The 19,192-nt window shown below is 40.6% G+C and overlaps 2 gene segments (V, D, J or C); both read right to left on the bottom strand.

Moving 5' to 3' along the window:
• Positions 1-540: 540 nt before the first annotated feature.
• LOC120314720 lies at positions 541-3,947 on the bottom strand. The segment is given in 3 exon segments: positions 541-728; positions 1,897-2,283; positions 3,902-3,947. Coding segments are annotated over 3 exon segments (621 nt in total).
• Positions 3,948-12,313: 8,366 nt separating this feature from the next.
• On the bottom strand, positions 12,314-16,022 carry LOC120314719. The segment is given in 4 exon segments: positions 12,314-12,543; positions 13,037-13,363; positions 15,014-15,155; positions 16,017-16,022. Coding segments are annotated over 4 exon segments (705 nt in total).
• Positions 16,023-19,192: the final 3,170 nt, after the last annotated feature.

The raw sequence follows: 19,192 nt of genomic DNA, 5'->3' as shown, positions 1-19,192 counted from the left end.
TAAAATTGGAAGCATGAAGCTGAAAACACCAGCCTGAAGATGACGAATGGGACTTCGTCGAAACGTCGCCAAGACACTTCCAATTTTACGCGGGAGAAAACCCGAATAACCAAAGACCTACATACAAACACCTGCGAAAACATCAGAATCTATCTATCTATCTATCTATCTATCTATCTATCTATCTATCTATCTATCTATCTATCTATATGTTATATATATATATATATACCTAGGATTTTGGCCCTAGGATTTTGACACTGATAAGGGAGGAGTGGAACCCCTTTTTCTCCCAGGATTAACCTTAAGCCTTGATTCTAATATCCAGAGAAAGTTCCAGAATTCCAGAATTCATCTCTCAACTTTGCTCAGTCCCCAATTTGGTTGAAAAAAAGGTTGAAAAACCTCAGAGACCTCTGAGTTGGTTTGCCTTTATTTAGCCATCAGCAAAACATATTCGCATGTAAACTATTTATAAGGATTTGGATCCAACACTGTGAGAGTCAAATCTAGGAGGACAATGCATGTTGAGGGGAGTCTTCAATGTTTATCTGATGTTTTTGCTATGCTCATCTGGGTGAACTTCTGTTCAAGGGTCTCATGGACAACTATACAGCTGAATGACTCGCCGGCATGCCAATCTGATTCAGAGATTGTCAATTTGCTATAGAGGATGTAGGAATCGTCCCTCTTTTCCTTCACGGCTGGGGTGTTGACGTAGTCATCTTCTGAAATGGCATTGCCATTCTTTAGCCACCGGACATCATTCTCAGTGGGTTAAAGCCTCCAACAAAGCAGGTGAGAGAAAGTGAATTGCCAGGGATGGGAGGGTAGATGTGGATGGATGGTGCCTTGCTTTTTTCTTTGTGAACATGGAAAGAAAAAGACAAAGAAAGTCACATATTATTTCGTTTAGGATAAAGTAATGGAAGCCGTGACAGGGTTGCCATGTATTAAGTCATGATTTATTCTAGATAGCCAACCACTGAGGACTGGTTCACTTGAGAGATTAACAGGTTAGCCACAATTGCAATTACACAGAATTGACTCTGGTTCAGATAGCATTCTAGGCCAAAATAAAGCTTAATGTTAAAGAGGAATCTCAGGCAATATGCGGAATTAAGATATTAGGAAGACAAGACACTCAAGTCCTCGGAAGGCCTTGCGTTCAAAACCCACCTGGCAACATCATTCCGCATTACGTATATCTCTGTAGCACAGTGATGTGCCCATTATATCAGCAGTCCATTAGCTTGGAAGATTATTCAGTCTATCTAAAGCTCTATAAGGGTTTCCCAGAGGCTTCTATATGCTCCTTCAGTGCAACAAGAAAATGAGGTCTACACTTTCATAATAATAGAGCAGTGTTTCCCAAACTTGACAATTTTAAGGGATGTGGACTTCAACTCCCAGAATTCCACAGCCAGCAATGCTGGCTGTGGAATTCTGGGAGTTGAAGTCCACATCCCTTAAAATTGTCAAGTTTGGGAAACACTGTAATAGAGGATGGGATCATAGGGAATCCATATTTCACTTGGTCCTAGCTCCCTGCTTGGAATGGGTCCGCAGTATAAATAAACCCATTGTGCACTCACTCAATGACACCACCATAGGCTCCTAGGAGTTCCAATTAAGTCTCTGCAAAATTGTTGTAGAAGCAAGGTAAAGCATCTTACTATGAATTGGGCTCCAGAGGCCCTGAGATGCAAAGAGGAAACAAAGAAAGGTCCATGATTGGAGACAATGGATGACAACTGAACATTCTGTTTTACTTCTCCAGCCTGGTGGTACACACCATGGATTGCAAATGTTCTCATTTGTGCCCCCAAAAAATAATAATTGAGAAATTAAATTCATTGGTTCGCAGGGCAGAGAGCCACTCTGCTTCTTCCTTACCTCTGCTCTTGGAAATTTTCTTCATGATGGGACGAGGCAGACCTGGATATTCTGCTGAACAGGTGAAAGCCTCTCCCGATTCCCAATCTTCAGTGGAGACAGGGAGGTGGCTGACAGCTGTGAAGGTTCCATTGTTTTCTTCAGTCACCACCACTAATTCCGGATGCGTGGCAATTCGCTTCTTACGTGACCAGCTTATTTTCAACCCCTCTTCCTGTTGCAGACTGACAACCACACAAACGAGCCTGGCATTCCTGTTCATGTACAAGTCTTTCGGCTGTGGGGGCAGAAGGTAGGCAGTAACCCCAGTGGCGAAGTGACTGCTGGCATCTATGGATACAAAATTGATGCCAGTCCTTACATCCCTCCTTCTCTTACCCTTAGGCCCTTAATGTAATTTTTCCTTTCTCTCTAGATTAGCTTTTGAGCTTATCCAGTTAAAATGTTGCTTGTTTACTTGTGAATGGTCCAGGGTATGTCTTATTATTTGGCCCCAATTGACAGTTCTTCCCCCCCCACCTCAAGCAGAAAAACCAGAAGTGGTTTCCCAAAAAATTACATTTTTTTTTCTTTAATCAAAGCAGTCAATTTGGCCATCTCTGCTAACTCCATCAATATATGGACGAAAGGTCTAAAGTTTACACTACATTATAATTTAAAAGAGCGCAAAAGAATTGAGGCCTTTGAACTATGGTGCTGGAGAAGACTCCTGCGAGTCCCTTGGACTGCAAGGCGTTCAAACCGGTCAGTCCTAGAAGAGATCAACCCCGACTGCTCTTTGGAAGGCCAGATCCTGAAGTTGAAACTCAAGTACTTTGGCCACCTAATGAGAAGGAAGGACTCACTGGAAAAGAGCCTGATGCTGGGAAAGATGGAGGGCAATAGAAGAAGGGGACGACAGAGAATGAGATGGCTGGATGGAGTCACTGAAGCAGTAGGTGTGAATTTAAATGGACTCCAGAAGATGGTAGAGGACAGGAAGATCTGGAGGAACGTTGTCCATGGGGTTGCGATGGGTCGGACATGACTTCGCAATTAACAACAACAACATAATTTAAAAGAATTTTTTTTATCAGATAATATATCATCGGTATTTAACACCAGATTAGTTGTTAAGAATGTATAAAGGTATTCCAAATGAATGTTTGGAAATGCAAATGTAAAGAAGGAATGTTTTATCACAGTGGTGGTGAACCTATAGCACGCGTGCCAGAGGTGGCACTCGGAGTCCTCTCTGTGGGCACATGTGCTGTTGCCCCAGCCTCACCTCCCCCCACGACCCCCTCTTCACCAGCAGCCCCCCTGGAGGAGAGTCACCCCCGAACAGGCCCACATGGAGCAGTGCAGCCAAGGACATGGCAGCCAGGCAGCGTAGACAAGACTCTGCCCTCGTCTCATCCCACACAGTTGATGCTGCGGGGCATGGGCAGAGGGCATGGCCACCATAGTGCTGCTGGGTTGCCTGGGCGATCTGCGGCAGGCCCTGGAGGTGGTGAGTGGCCCTGTGGGCAGGTGGGTGGGGGATGGGGTGGGAGCGGGGCAGGGGCAGGGCAGTGGGTGGAGCAGGGGCGGGGCCAGTTTTGGGGCACTCGGTCTCTAAAAGGTTTGCCATCACTGTTTTATCACTTTTATGGTGGACATGTGATAAAGCAAAGAAGTGTTACTATAGGATTCACATCTTATTACGGAAGATTCTCAAAGTGAATATAAAGATAAAACCAGGAACTTTTATTTTGGGTTTAATGGAAAAAGACTTGGGGAAAAAAAATTGGAACTTTGATGCCATGACAGCAGCAAGATTACCTAATGCACAAGAAGCAATGGATGGAAACTAATCAAGGAGAGACACAACCTGGTGGAACAGCTAGCCTCCAGAAGTTGTGAATGCTCCAACACTGGAGGTTTCTAAGAAAAGATTGGACAACCATTTGTCTGAAATGGTATAGGGTTTCCTGCATGAGCAGGGGGTTGGATTAGAAGACCTGCGTGTATGTGTTTGTTGAACTTCTGGGTGAAATAAGCAGCTGACGAAAGTCAATTTCCTTAGACATAATTGCTCATCTCTCTCTCCCCCCCCCTTTTCTCTTTCTTTTAGCACCCTTCTGATTCTAGTTCTTTGACCCTGATGTTCATCATAAAGACTTGAACAGTTTCCGCCTCCTTTTAAAGCAGTGAGATATTTATATCGAATAACTGTCCCCAAAAGCCAAAGGGCATTAACATTAGTGTGCTGCAATGGTTTTCCCACAACAGTTTTGGAGGGCTGATTTAAAAAAACCAAACAAACACCATATAAGTGAACATCTGTTTTTATTTGTGCATTTATTTTCTATCAGAATAACAAAAATAAAGCAAGCCATTTATATTACAATGGCATGATTTTCTCAGTATCATTCTTGTCTAAAAAATGTGAGGACGGATGAGGAGGAGATGAGAGGGGTACGGCTGGCAAAACATGTTGCGTATTTAAAGCCAGGCAAGGAGACAAGAGGTTTATACATTTCTGTGTTTATATCAGTGGTTCTCAACCTGTGGGTCGGGACTCCATTTGGGGTCGAATGACCATTTCACGGGGGTCGCCAAACAATACAGTCCACCATTTTTTCCCCCTTTTCCTTAGCTGTGCTACTCCCTTTGATTCTATTGGCTTTTGAAAGCCAATAGAATAGACTCTCTTGAATAGAGTCTAATTCTATTGGCTTTCAAAAGCCAATAGGAATTGTCCAGGCTGTCTCTGCCCTGCTGAGCCCGCCAAAAGTCCCCTTCTGCAAACAGTGCTGCACCAGTTGAGTAGTCCTCAACTTACGACCGGATGGGAGGGTCGCGGCATTAAAAAGTTGAGAACCACTGGTTTATATGGTGGGTTCTCTGAAATAGGTTCATAGAACTGGTGAGTCTGGTGCATTCAACAGGGGTTGATAGTTCAGATATCTTTGAGCAATAGGGATGATATTCTGTGTTGTGTGTGCGAGTTCAAATAAGTCTTGAGTCCTGGCAACTACAGTGACAAATCCCTGCTTTTCTTGGCAACATTTTCAGAACTGGTTTCCATTGCCTGCTTCCTAGGATGGGAAGAAAGTGGCTGGCCCAAAACTCATCCAGCCAGCTTCTTTCCTGAAGCAGGACTTGAACTAATGGTCTCCTGACTTCCAGTCTGATGCTTTAACCACTATACCAGGACATGGTGGCTCAAATGGCTGGAAGATTGGGTAGGAGGTTAGCAAGCCTGCGTTTGAGACCTGAGACCTGCCGTGGGGCAGGGTTGAGCGCTCGTCCTTCATTCCAGCTCCTGCCAAGCATTTGAAAGGAGCCCAACTGAACATCAATAGGGCAAGGATGATGTCACTGGCTAATCCTTTCAACCTGCAACTGCCTTGGTGCTTCTGACTTGAATGGAAGCAAGCAAACAAGCAAATCACTAAAGCAAACTGGTTCGCGGGAATAATGCTTAGAGGAGGACAAATGTGGAACAGAACGTCTGAAATGGCAGGGTGGAAAACAGAGACATCTGAATGAACTCTTCAGACACTAGACCCTAGGTTGGCTTTTGGTAGGCCTCCATTTTCTATCATGCCTATCTGGATCTGAGACCTGTCTGCTCTTTAGGAAACAATTTAATACATGTCCACAAGTTTACTTCAGTGGAATTGTTTTTATGACACATGGTCTACAAGAATATATTTTTCTTCCAGGTTCTAGCAACATTCTCCATCTCCATGGATCCACAAATTGATCTTGGATAGTCCAGGACAGAGAGAGACGCTCCAGGTCTTTATGTTGAAGATGGAGTTGTAGACCCAAGCAAATCTTCCCATTGGTCTTCTACTGGATTATGTTCCTGTAATTAGGGCATGTTGGTTTCTTCCTCAGTTGTGTGATTGTAGAGAAAAGCCATTTTACCTATTGGGAAGCAGTGAGAATGGAAAATTATGGGTTCAGAGTTGGTAGAGAAGAATAGTCGACAGGTTCTTTCATGAAGAATTGTTTGTGTTTGTTACTAATACTTCTTTCTTTCCCCCTTTCTTGCAATGAATATGAGAAAAGGTTAAATTATTCTATTTTTTTCTTAGCCTCTCTTCTCCAACGTTTTTCATTTTTTTCTACTTGACTTGGCCAACTGTTTCCTTCTCTTCATCTCATTGTTTTTATTTTTTAACAGAATATGCAAGAAAAGAGAAAGAATTCAACTGGACCTTAAGCTGTATGCATTGTGCCTAATTTTGGGTTCTGAGTTCAAAACACTTCTAAAGTTCTCTGATGTGTCCAAGATAAAAGAGAACATTCTTAGGCACATGGGGAAAAATCTTATTAATTATAATGCATTTAAATTAAATCAAGCTTAATTTTCATCCTAGCTCTGCCCTTTTCTTTTTTTTTAACCAAACTCACACACTTAACAATATAATGAAATATTTGTAGCTCAGAGTTGAAATGTAGGGATCTTGGTGCTCTCTAACACTGAATGTATTCTTGCAGACATTTATATCCCTAAACTAGTTAACATCATCAATGCTAGGATAGCATCCTAGACCAAGCTAAATCCAAAAACACTAGAGAATTTTTAGAAGTCTGGGTCTCAGAGAAATCAGCCATCAACAGGCACATAGAGGTATACAACATCTACATATTACTCAAAAGAGACAATCAGAAAGCCAAAAAGGAAACAAAAAACCCTCAAATACCTCATCACCAGCAATCAACACCCAAATAAACAGAGATTTACACGAAGGTCAATACTAGTCCAATAGTCTAGAAGGAAACAATGCCCCAATCAAAGAGCTACCACTTCAGACCAAAAGCTAGCCATAAAAACAGCTGAATTAAGGAACCACCAGCAATACTTCCACCAATATTGGTAGGACAAGCCACTAATATATAAAAAGACAGCAAATCCCACTGCCTTGTAGCACTGATAATGTTACCTGGTTGGGTAATGAAACGTCTGCAAGAAAACAACCAAACCCAGAGACCAAGGACCCCACAGTTTTACAAACCTATTGAAACACGGACCTATCATATTATTTGAAGGAAAAGGGCAGGCCTCTTTCTGAAAAACATTGCTGTCTTCTGTTTTAATGGAATAGTTGACAGGATGCCATTTTTATAAGCAGAGATAGTTCTTGCGTAGGATCTTACTCCACCCTCACTGTGTTGTAATAAACATAGGTGTTTCAGCATTTATGAGAACATAAGGCCTCTACTAATGATGTTTCCAGTCTAGACGTCTGCTGAGATGGTGTGGCCTCTTCAAGGACATTGAGAAGGCCATAAAAAGAGCATGAACTTCATAGCCGTGTGCCCACCTCAAATATTGGCAAGAAACAATATTTCATCCTGATCTTCCCTTTTAGCCTTGGTCTATTTCTGAAAGGTCTACGTTAACCCCTTTCTTTGTGCTATTCATTGAAAAAGTTCTCTCCCTCCCCACTTACTTTGAACAGTGTTATTGTGGCACTATAACACACACTGAGGAGGAAGAGAATGAAGAAAATGAAAAGGATGGTCCACAAATGTTCCAGCTCTTCCTCTTTCTCAAAGCTGTAATCGTTCTCCACAATCACAAGTACCCCTGTGAAATGAAAAACAGAAAGTTGTCATGCTCCATATTATTCGCCAGCCTAAAGTCTCCATTGATCCATCTCTCTCTCGTCCCCAATGTGTACTTCTGATTAGGAAGCCATTTTGCATAGCGGTGGAATTAGGCCATACAAACTCACCCAAATAAAAATTGAAAATCCTGCTCTTTCTGCAGAATTATGGATTTCTATTAAAAGAAAATCTCTTTGACCCAATGGGTTATATTTGCTCCCAATGATTCTGTCAGGTTCTAGTTCATGTGTGTGCATTAAAGATATTGGCTTGTGTATACCAGCCACTCGAACAAATGCTTGCTTACCAGGGCTATTCCTTTTTATTATTTGATTTTAGTATGGATTACAAAAAAAAATATGGATATAAATGGACTTAACAAAGTCAGAAGAGCCGAGGTGGTGCAGCGGTTAGAGTGCAGTACTGCAGGCCACTTTAGCTGACTGTGTTCAGCAGGTCAGCGGTTCAAATCTCACCGGCTCAAGGTTGACTCAGCCTTCCATCCTTCCGGGGTAGGTAAAATGAGGACCCAGATTGTTGGGGGCAATGTATATATATATATACATTGCTTACTGGTGTACACCGCTTAGAGAGCGCTTGCACTTAAAGCGGTATATAAAGTCTCATAAATAAATAAATAAATGTCAAGTCTACCTCGGTTATGATTTAGACTAGATTTTGTTCTTGCAATGTCAGAATTGATGACAAGATCTGTAGGGGTCTTATAAGTCCTCGGTTTTGTTCATAGCTACTTTTCTTAGTGATGATTTACAGGCAATCTTCAATATATAATCACAAGTAAGACCAGCACTTCTGTTGCTAAGCAATTTCTGTTGTTAACAGAGCCATGAGTGATTTTATGACCTTACTTGCCATGGCTGTTGAGCGAATCAACGCCAATAAGTGAGTCCACTGCTGTTAAACAAATCCAGCCTCCCCCACTGACTTTGCTGGTCAGAAGCCACCTGCGGAAATTGCAAAGGGTGATCCCATGATGCTGCCACCATCATAAATACATGACGGTTGCTAAGAGCCCAAATTTTGATCACGTGACGGTGAAGATGCTGAGCCAGTCAAAGTGCGAGGACTGTTCATAAGCCACTTTTTTTCAGCGCTGTGGTAACTTTGAACGGTTGCTAAATGAACGGTTGTAAATCGAAGAGTACCTGTACAACATCTTGAGAACAACAGCTAATTCCAGAGGGTAAGTCACTATAGGACAAATGACTCATAGGCTAAGGCCTCTATTTTAGTCCTGTTTTATTTAGGTGTCTAAATAACTCCAAGCCCATACTATTTCACTCAAGCTGAGCGTATTACGTCTGTTACGTTTTCATTTAAAAATATTTTAATGGTTATATAGAGAAATAGGGTGTATATTATATACACAATAATGAGAAATCACATCTGCTGGTTTTTTTAGATGCTCTTGGCCTTTGTTCGCTTTGAATTCTATTTTGTTATTCTAATTGATGCAATTTATTTACTGTTAATACATTATAATTTTTATTTTATCATGATTTATTTATTTATGAGACTTATATACCGCTTTAAGTGCAAGCACTCTCTAAGCGGTGGAACACCAGTAAGCAATGTATATATATATTTACATTGCCCCCAACAATCTGGGTCATTTTACCTACCCCGGAAGGATGGAAGGCTGAGTCAACCTTGAGCCGGTGAGATTTGAACCGCTGACCTGCTGAACACAGTCAGCTAAAGTGGCCTGCAGTACTGCACTCTAACTGCTGCGCCACCATGATAATTTTATAATTGAGTTATATTATAATTAAATTTTAAAACTAGTGATTTGTCCGCCTCTTATTTATTTACTTTGCTCTTTTTGAAGGAGGAACCCTCCCCCCCCTGTTTTTGTATCTTTATATATGGTTTGGCTGCTTGCGTAGAATGGTGTGTTGTCTGTTTCTCTCTTCTTTCTCTCCATTGTTTTCAGCGAAACATCATTTCTGATATCTCCTTTAATTTTTATATAGTTGGACTTGCTTCACTGAAGCGGGGCTTCTCCAATTCTTAGCTTAGAATCGGTTGTCAACTTCCATGATCAAAATGTTATGCCTGCATTCTTCATCAGATGAAGATTGACAGATTTCTTGGCACTTGCGTCCATAACTCCAGAGATAAGTCATAATGGAAAATATGACACATAACCCAAAATCTCTCTTTTAATCCTATTTTATTTGTGTTTTAAATAACGCCCCTACTTTTTCTGTCAGATTGAGCATATTACGTCTATTATGTCTTAATTTAAAAAATATTAATAATTTTATAGAGATTATATTATTATTCTACACACAACAACGGGAATTCACAACTGGCCTTACTTTGCATCGAGTTTTCTTCTTTTTTATATTTTTATTTATTATGTACTAATTTACTGTTAATGAATTATTACTTTATTTTGTATTGTAATTTTATAATTGAGTTATATTATCATGGTATTTTAGAATTATTCATTTATTTAGCTTTCCTTTATTTATTTTGCTCTTTCTGGAGGAGGGAAAAAAACCCGTTTTTGTATATTTATATGTGTTTTCTGTTGCTTGTATGGCAGGGCATTGTTTATTTCTCCTATTTTCCCTATTGTTTTTAGCAAATTATAATTTATCATATTTTTAAAAAAGTTTTACACAGCTGGATTTGCTTCACTGAAGTGGGGCTTCTCCAATTCTTAGCTTAGCATCAGTTGTCAACTTCCATGATCACATGTTATCAGATGAAGATTGACAGATTTCTTGGCACTTGTTCCTTTTTTTGGTGATATATAGTGTTGTATTTTTTTCAGTGTCTGTTGTTGTACATCAACAGTTAACATGTTTATATTTCATTGAACTCCTTGTCTGAAATTTTAATGAATCAGAGTGTGCAAAAATTCTAAAAAAAAGAAAATCGGAAAAATATTAGATGTGTTCCGGTGTTGATCAATACGATGAAATGTGATTGTTAATATTTCAATTTGCCAATGGATGTCCAAGTGGAGAGATCTTACTATTTAATTTCTACAGTTGAATTGTTCTTGGGTGCTGCGTAATCTCTCTTTCTCATCTCTGCACTGATTAGGGGACTGGAGACTAAAACATGAAGAATGGTTGCAGGAACTGGGTATGTCTAGTCTATTGAAAAGAAGGACTAGGGGTGATATGATAGCAGTGTTTCAATGTTTGAGGGGCTTCCACAAAGAAGAGGGGGTCCATCTATTCTCCAAAGCAGGACAAGAAGCAACGGATGGAAACTAATCAAGGAGAGAAGCAGCCTAGAACTAAGGAGAAATTTCCTGACATTGAGAACTGCAGAAGTTGTGGGTGCTCCAACACTGGAGCTTTTCAAGAAGAGATTGGACAACCATTTGTCTGAAATGGTATAGGGTGTCCTGCTTCAGCAGGGGTTGCGCTAGAAGACCTTCAAGGTCCTTTGAAGTTTGTCATTCCGTCTTCAGATGACATCTGAAATGTCAAAGGTTTTGAGGCAATGTCTCCTTTTTGTGTTAATACAGATTTTGAGAAAACATCTTTTTCTGTGTTAACATAGTACACTATAGGTTAATATAGTAGTAATATAGGTCTGCGGAATTTTGAATAACTAATCAGTGGATTTTAATAGTGCTTTTTAAGGACAAAAGTGATTGCTTTTCTTTTTTTTTCTTTTTAATTTGTTCTGGTAATCAGTAGGTTTTGGATGTGTTTTTGGAAAAGAATTGTTTTTCTACCAGGTAGTTTTGCATTTCTGAATGAGGATATCTTGAGAACTGAATGCTCATTCTATAATTTCCTATAATCATCCTATAATTTCCCCTATTACTCAACCTACTGTGTTCAGTAATTTGAATTAAAGATTTCTTTCCTCTCTTCCTTGATTTTATATTTGCCATTTGTATCAATTATTTGGCAAACTCAGAGCATTCCCTGGCATAGTGGATCCTTTAGAATTCTCCCTTAGTGGATCACGAGTTTGATGCTTTTTTTTTTTTTTAGTTTTGATAATAACGTCCTTATATTACAATGGCTGATTGAGATTCACCCTTGAGAATTCTCTGGCTATTTTTGTATTAGATATGAGTCCTTGATATTGAAATTATTATTGATTATAGACCTGCAGAGAACAGTGCCACTTTGCTCCAAATGATTGGTCCATGGAGAAACTGTGGCTCAGAGGCAGTTGGCCAAGGGACGTAGATGGATCTAAGTTGACGGGGCATTTTTCAATAAATAATTACAATTATATGTATTTCAGATACTTTGACTCTTTGCTCTTGGGCTAAGTGGACAACCTACAGAGAAGGGCACTTAACAATATAAGAAATTTGATATGGAACAGACAGGATCATTGTCCTTGAACTTGATGGGTTCAAATTTTCAGTGAACCCTGAAGCTCAGCAGATTGGATTAGATGCATCTATTGCATTCTTTTCTTACAGCACAGCACTGCAGTGGGGCTAATTCGGGGTGCCTGTGCGTAACCCAGCTAAATCCATTGGCCCTCTGTGGGATTCACGATGGACTCCGTTATGTTGGATTATCAGAACTGTGACCCGCCCAGATTCATTTGCTGAGATGGGCGGCTGTAGAAAGCAGAACTAATCAATCAGTACAATAAACCAGCCTTAAGCCTTGATTCTGCTTTTTCAGACAGATTATCCCCCTTCCCCTTCTACATCTCATGCCTAAGGAGAAAACAAGAGAACCTGAGGTGTTTCTTAGATGGATTGCTTTTATTCATCCAGATGTGAAACGCGTGAGCAGACAAATCATTAACAGTTTGGTCTGACAGTGCTAAAGGGAAATCTAGGATGGACTGAAATGGAGCAGCTGATTCATTTTTTACCCTGGGTTTTTGAGATGTTCCTCTGGGTGAACTTCATGGGGAGGTCTTCATGGATCACCATACAAGTGAATAAACCGGTTTCCCATTCAGGCCTGGAGATAGCAAGTTTGCTGAAGAGAAAGTAGGAATCATCATGCTTATTCTTCATAGGTGGAGTAGTCACATAGTTGTCCTCTGACACGGGATTGTGATTCTGCAGCCACTGGACATCAGCTGCAGCTGGGAAAAATTCATTTATCGCGCAGTTAACCGACACTGTTCTGCCTGAGTTGAGCTCATCTTGATGAGGTGGGAAGACATAGACCTTGGGTGCACTATGTTTGCCTTTGTGAAGTTTGAGGAAAGAAACACAACAATGAAATATAAGACAAATTAGTGGCAGCAATGAATAGTTTACCCCTCTTGCTAAACTGTGATTCCTTTAGCCATTGCTCATTGAGCAAACCCATCGTTCATTGATATCCCTAAACCATGGTTTACTGGCCATTCTGTGACTAAAGGCCCACATTGTGCCAAGCCAAGAGTGAATTTGGTTAACCTGGTGTGATTATCCACCAAATATTTGGATTGTTGATGCCACCCCTTTTTCATGTCTCCAAACTTGCAGTACACATCATCCATTACAGAGCTTGTCTCTACAGACATTCCCGGCCACAAATGAAAATAAGTCTGTTAGTCCCCATGAGGGAGAACAGTGTAACTTCCTTCTTACCTCTGGTCTTGGAAATTTTCTTTGTGATGGGAGAAACAAAGGTTGGATGTTCCACCAGACAGGTGAAAGTCTCTCCTGATTCCCAGTCTTGAGGGAAGACGTTGAGGCGACTGACAACAGTGTAAGCCCCTGATTCTTCTATCGTTTCCATTAAGTCAGGAGTCAGGTGTCCACTCTTCTCCCGAGACCAGGTGAATTTCACCCCCTGTTCATTTTGCAGATTGCTCACCACACAGCTGATCTTGCCATTTCTATCAATGTACAAGGCTTTTGGTCTTGGGGGCAGAATATCCACCTTAATATCACCGGAGGGACAACTGCTCCCATCTAAAGTTAAAAAATTAATGTCAGTTCCCTCTTCGACTCTCATTTCTTCCCCATCCCAACAGGCTCTTGATCTGATCTGTACTGGAGCTGCTTTTAAGTTTAGTAAATATAAGTCCTTTGACGCTGCCTCTTTATTTCATAGTTAATGGAAATAGCAACAACACTTAAACTTATATACCATTTCGTAGTATATAATGAAATGGCTTTTCATTTCTGGACGCATGTTGTTCCACAGTTAGAACAACTGATCCGTGGAGTAACCTGCCTCCAGAAGATGTGAATGCTCCAACACTGGAAGTTTTTAAGAAGAAACTGGACAGCCATTTGTCCGAAATGGTATAGGTTTTCCTGCCTGAGCAGGGGGTTGGACCAGATGACCTCCAAGGTCCCTTCCAATTTTATCATCATCATCATTATTAAATGATATATGACTTCCTGCCTGAGCAGGGGGTTGGACTGGAAGACCTCCGAAGTCTATTCTATTCTATTCTATTCTATTCTATTCTATTCTATTCTATTCTATTCTATTCTATTCTATTCTATTCTATTCTATTCTATTCTATTCTATTCCATTCTTATTCCATTCCATTCTATTCTATTCTATTCTATTCTATTCTATTCTATTCTATTCTATTCTATTCTATTCTATTCTATTCTATTCTATTCCATTCTTATTCCATTCCATTCTATTCTTATTCTATTCTATTCCTTATTCTATTCTTATTCTATTCTATTCCTTATTCTTATTCTTATTCTTATTCTTATTCTTATTCTTATTCTTATTCTTATTCTATTCTATTCTATTCTATTCTATTCTATTCTATTCTATTCCTATTCTATTCTATTCTATTCTATTCTATTCTATTCTATTCTATTCTATTCTATTCTATTCTATTCTATTCTATTCTAATTCTATTCCATTCCATTCTATTCTTATTCTATTCTATTCTATTCTATTCTATTCTATTCTATTCTATTCTATTCTATTCTATTCTATTCTATTCTATTCCATTCCATTCTTATTCCTATTCTATTCTATTCTATTCTATTCTATTCTATTCTATTCTATTCTATTCTATTCTATTCTATTCTATTCCATTCCATTCCGCTTTATAGTCCTCTCTAAGTGGTTTACAGAGTCAGCCTATTGCCCCCAATAATCTGGGTCCTCATTTTATTGACCTTTGCAGAATAGAAGGCTGAGTTAAACCTGAGCCAGTCAGGATCAAACTCCTTGCACTGAGCAATGAGTTAGCCTACAGTACTGCTTTCTAACCACTTGTCATTACCGGCTCCAATTAAGCCAGAAAAATGTTTCCTCTCTCTAAACAGGGTTGTATGAGCAGGTGAGGAAATCCTAAATTAATGAAGATTTATTTTAAATCAGTGTTTCTCAACCTTGACAATTTTAAGGCATGTGGACTTCAACTCCCAGAATTCCACAGCCAGCAATGCTGGCTGTGGAATTCTGGGAGTTGAAGTCCACATGCCTTAAAATTGTCAAGGTTGAGAAACACTGTTTTAAATAGTATGGATTGATACATAGGACAAAAGATCTCGTGAAAAGATGCGCTAGCTTCCTCCTTTGGTTTTCTCTTTTCATTCCTTGCTCATTTATACAAACCAGAATTTGCGCAATATCACGATTACCTTCACATTTCCTGGCTTTGCCTTTCACCTTGGTTTGTGACGCCGCATGGGTTGCCTCGCAGTAATAATTATTTCCTTCCAGCCAATCAGCTCGAGTGATATTGACCACGCTGGCAGTACTGAAAGTATACGTGCCAGAATTCTGCCAAGGGTGATAATTATATGGATGCATCAGTCCAGAGTGGCTGCCCACCTTCCAATCAATTTCCACTTGTTTAGGGTAGAAATCTGAAATCAGGCACCACAACTGTATAGGCCCTTCACCATCTCTGGAATCACATGAAGACTGGAACACCTTGACCTCGGGGCCCACAGGACTACGGATTACAGAGCCTAAACAGGAAGAATTAGATGACACATTTAACAGTTATTAAGTATAACAGAGTAGAGAAGCAAGAAGGAGGGTCACTACACCCTTGGGTAGTGTCCTAATACAACCCCTATCCTCCAATGATTGTCTTCTCAGCTTTTTTTCTTTCTTTCTGATTGTTCTGAGGGTTTTCTGATTGAAAGATTCCATGGCTTGGAAAATCCTTGACTTTTCACACAAACATCTCTTTGGCTTCTGAATCCCTCCTCAAACCTTAATCTATGGAGATTCTCAGTCATCCAGGTCAGGGTTGTCCCAAAGATGCTTTTTTTTTTTTTTCATGAGGCAACTGGACTTTCTTGTTTTTCTTTGAAGAGGTTTCGCTTCTCATTCAAGAAGCTTCTTCAGCTCTGACTGAAGCTCTGACTGCCATTCCCCACCATCCAGTCACAGATGAAGAAGCATCTTAGATGAGAAGTGAAATGTCTTCAAATAAAAACAAGCAAGTTCAGATGCCTTGGGGCTCCTCAAATCTTGTTTTTGGGGCTCCTCAAATCTTGTTTTCCTGGTCTACCCCTATTAACCTTTGCCTTAATTCCTTCCAACAGGTGATGGTTGCTTCTGTCTTTCCTCCTCACATTGGTTCATAGGTACCTTTTGAGGAGACAGTCGTAACTCCATGTGGTCCTTTACCTCCATGTGGGGATAAATCAAGAACTACAGGTAATCCCCAACTTGTGACAACAATGGACCCCATAATTTATATTGCTAAGCAAGACATTTGTTAAATGAGTTTTGCCCCATTTTATGACTTTTTTTGCCACAGTTGTTTACTGCAGTTTGTTAAATTAGTTGTTAAGTGAATCTGGCTTTCCCATGGACTTTGCTTGTCAGAAGGTCACAAAATGTGTGACATGACCCTGAGACACTGTGATCATCATAAATATGAGCTGGTTGCCAAGCATCCAAATTTTGGTCACGTGATCACAAGGATGTTGCAGTGTGAAAAACAGTCATAAAGTCTCCTTCTTCAGTGCTGTTATAGGTTTGAACGGTCACCAAAGAGTTGTAAACCAAGGATTGCTTGGACCTTGACAATTGCCATTATCTCCCAGTGATTTACCTTCACATTTGACCTTTTTTGCCTTTGACAAATCAACTGCCCTTGAGAAAAGAAAAGGATAACTTTACAGGACTTACGTTCAATTCTTTTGTTAATTCTGGTGTCAGTGGCTGCATGCTCAACATTGCACTGGAATTCCTGGGATTGCCACTGGCTGACAGGGATGGTGAGCAGGCTGGTGTAAGTATAGTGGTCGGATGCCAGTGAAACCGGAGGGAAGTTGTGTATTCCACTGGTGATGGCGCCTGAATTCCACTGCACTGTGGCTGGTTGAGGAAAGTAGCCTTTGATGAGACAACCGATGGAAACTAGGGAAGCGGTGGTAATATCTTGGTTACAAGGAGACAGCGGGAATACAGTTGGGGCTGTCTTGACAGCTGCAGGGAAGATAAAGATAACAAGTGAAGATGGTGAGTGATATTCCATTAAAGATGGCGCCAGCGATGGCAGCCTTGGTGAAATGCTCTTGAGTAGTTTTCCTTTTAATAGGTGTTATATTGATTCTCTATTATTACAAATCATAAATGCTTAGTAAACAGATGTGATGTCCGGGTACATTTGTTACTCAATGTTGCATCTTAACCTCGGTATAAATCTATTCAATGTTACACAATCCAATGGTAATAATAATAATAATAATAATAATAATAATAATAATAATAATAATAATAATAATAATAATAATAATAGTAAAGTTGGAAGGGACCTTGGAGGTCATCTAGTCCAATCCCCTGCTCAGGCAGGAAACCCTACACCATTTCAGACAAATGGCTGTCCAGTCTCTTCTTAAAAACTTCCAGTGTTGGAGCATTTACTGCTTCTGGAGGCAGGTTGTTCCACTGCTTAATTGTTCTCACTGTCAGGAAGTTTCTCCGTAGTTCCAGGTTGCTTCTCTCCTTGATTAGTTTCCACCCGTTGCTTCTTGTCCTGCCTTCAGGTGCTTTGGAAAATAGCTTGATTCCCTCTTCTTTATGGCAGCCCCTGAGATATTGGAACACTGCTATCATGTCCCCCCTTGTCCTTCTCTTCGTTAAACTAGACATGGTTTTTTGGTATCCCCTCTTCTTCCCCTGATGTTTTCACTTTCTCAACATTAGACAAATACAATTCTTACTACTATTAATACATACAAAAGTAGATATACACATGCTCTTCATATTTCTCTAGTGTTATACAAATAACAATAATATCAGTTTATAACCTCTTTTCTAACCACTTTATACCTAAATTGTATTTACAAACAAAGTCTCCTTATTAAATCAATGTCCTGTTTTTCGAGCTCTTACTTAAGTTTAATTTCCCGTCAATATTCAAAGTATCTTTTGTCAGTTATAATTTTCTCAAAGTTAATTACATTTGTGTAGCTGAAGGTTTCATTTATACTCGAGAAGTTCTGATGTTTTCTATTATTTCCTGTGACTGTCAATTTCATACTCAAGAGATGAGATTTTGAATATCAGACTGTGGACTTTAAATAACAAGCAACTTTCTGGGACTATTCGTCCCTTCTTTTCAAATGAGGAGGAAATTCTTACTGAGGGAATAGCAGTTATCTCTTTTAGCATGATAGTTAGAAAGAAGAAAAAGAGAAATCAGAGAAGGAGAAGGAGGGGGAGGCATTTTACAGACCCAAGAACAGGGTCTTCAAACTTGGCCCTTGGATGACTTGTGGACTTCAACTCCCAGAATTCCTCAGCCAGGCACACCTGGCTGAGGAATTCTGGGAGTTGAAGTCCACACGTCATCCAAGGGCCAAGTTTGAAGACCCCTGCTTGTGGACTTCAAGTCCCAGAATTCCTCAGCCAGGCATACTGGCTGAGGAATTCTGGGAGTTGAAGTCCACACGTCATCCAAGGGCCAAGTTTGAAGACCCCTGCTTGTGGACTTCAACTCCCAGAATTCCTCAGCCAGGCATACTGGCTGAGGAATTCTGGGAGTTGAAGTCCACACGTCATCCAAGGGCCAAGTTTGAAGACCCCTGCTTGTGGACTTCAACTCCCAGAATTCCTCAGCCAGGCACACCTGGCCGAGGAATTCTGGGAGTTGAAGTCCACACGTCATCCAAGGGCCAAGTTGAAAGACTCCTGCCCAAGAAGCATGGGGTAAGAAAATCTCACCTCCCTTCACGATATTTAACTAATCTGTTCTCACTCGTAAATAAGATAGATGAACTGCTCCTTTTAAATAGGAACAATTCAGACTTTTCCAACGCAGCAACCGTCTGCTTTATTGAAATATGCCTGCATGATTCGATTAATGATAGCTGCTTGCAAATCCCAGGATTTCAGATTCAAAGGGTAGATAGAATTGCAAAAACATCCGGTAAAAAGAAGGGAGGAGGTATCTGTTTTTTATATTAACAACCTATGGTGTAAAAATGCCACTACACTAAAGAAATTTTGGGATATAGACCAGTGGTGGTGAACCTATGGCATGAGTGCCAGAGGTGGCACTCGGAGCCCTCTCTGTAGGCACATGTGCCATTGCCCAAGCCTCGCCTGCCCGCATGACCTCCTCCTCACCAGAAGCCCCCCTGGAGGAGAGTCACCCCTGAGCGTGGCCCACACGGAGCAGCACAGCCAAGGACATGGCAGCCAGGCAGTGTAGACAAGACTCTGCCCTCATGCCCCATCCTGTACAGTTGATGCTGCAGGGCATGGGCAGAGGGTGTGGCCACCATGGCGTTGCTGGGCTGCCTGGGCGATCTGCGGTGGGCCCTGGAGGCGGTGAGTGGCCCTGTGGGCAG

The sequence above is a fragment of the Crotalus tigris genome, unplaced genomic scaffold (genome assembly GCF_016545835.1).
Source record: "Crotalus tigris isolate CLP2741 ecotype Arizona unplaced genomic scaffold, ASM1654583v1 scf7180000018992.311333, whole genome shotgun sequence".
NCBI classification, from domain to species: Eukaryota; Metazoa; Chordata; class Lepidosauria; order Squamata; family Viperidae; genus Crotalus; species Crotalus tigris.
This window is presented reverse-complemented; position numbering and strand designations above follow the sequence as displayed.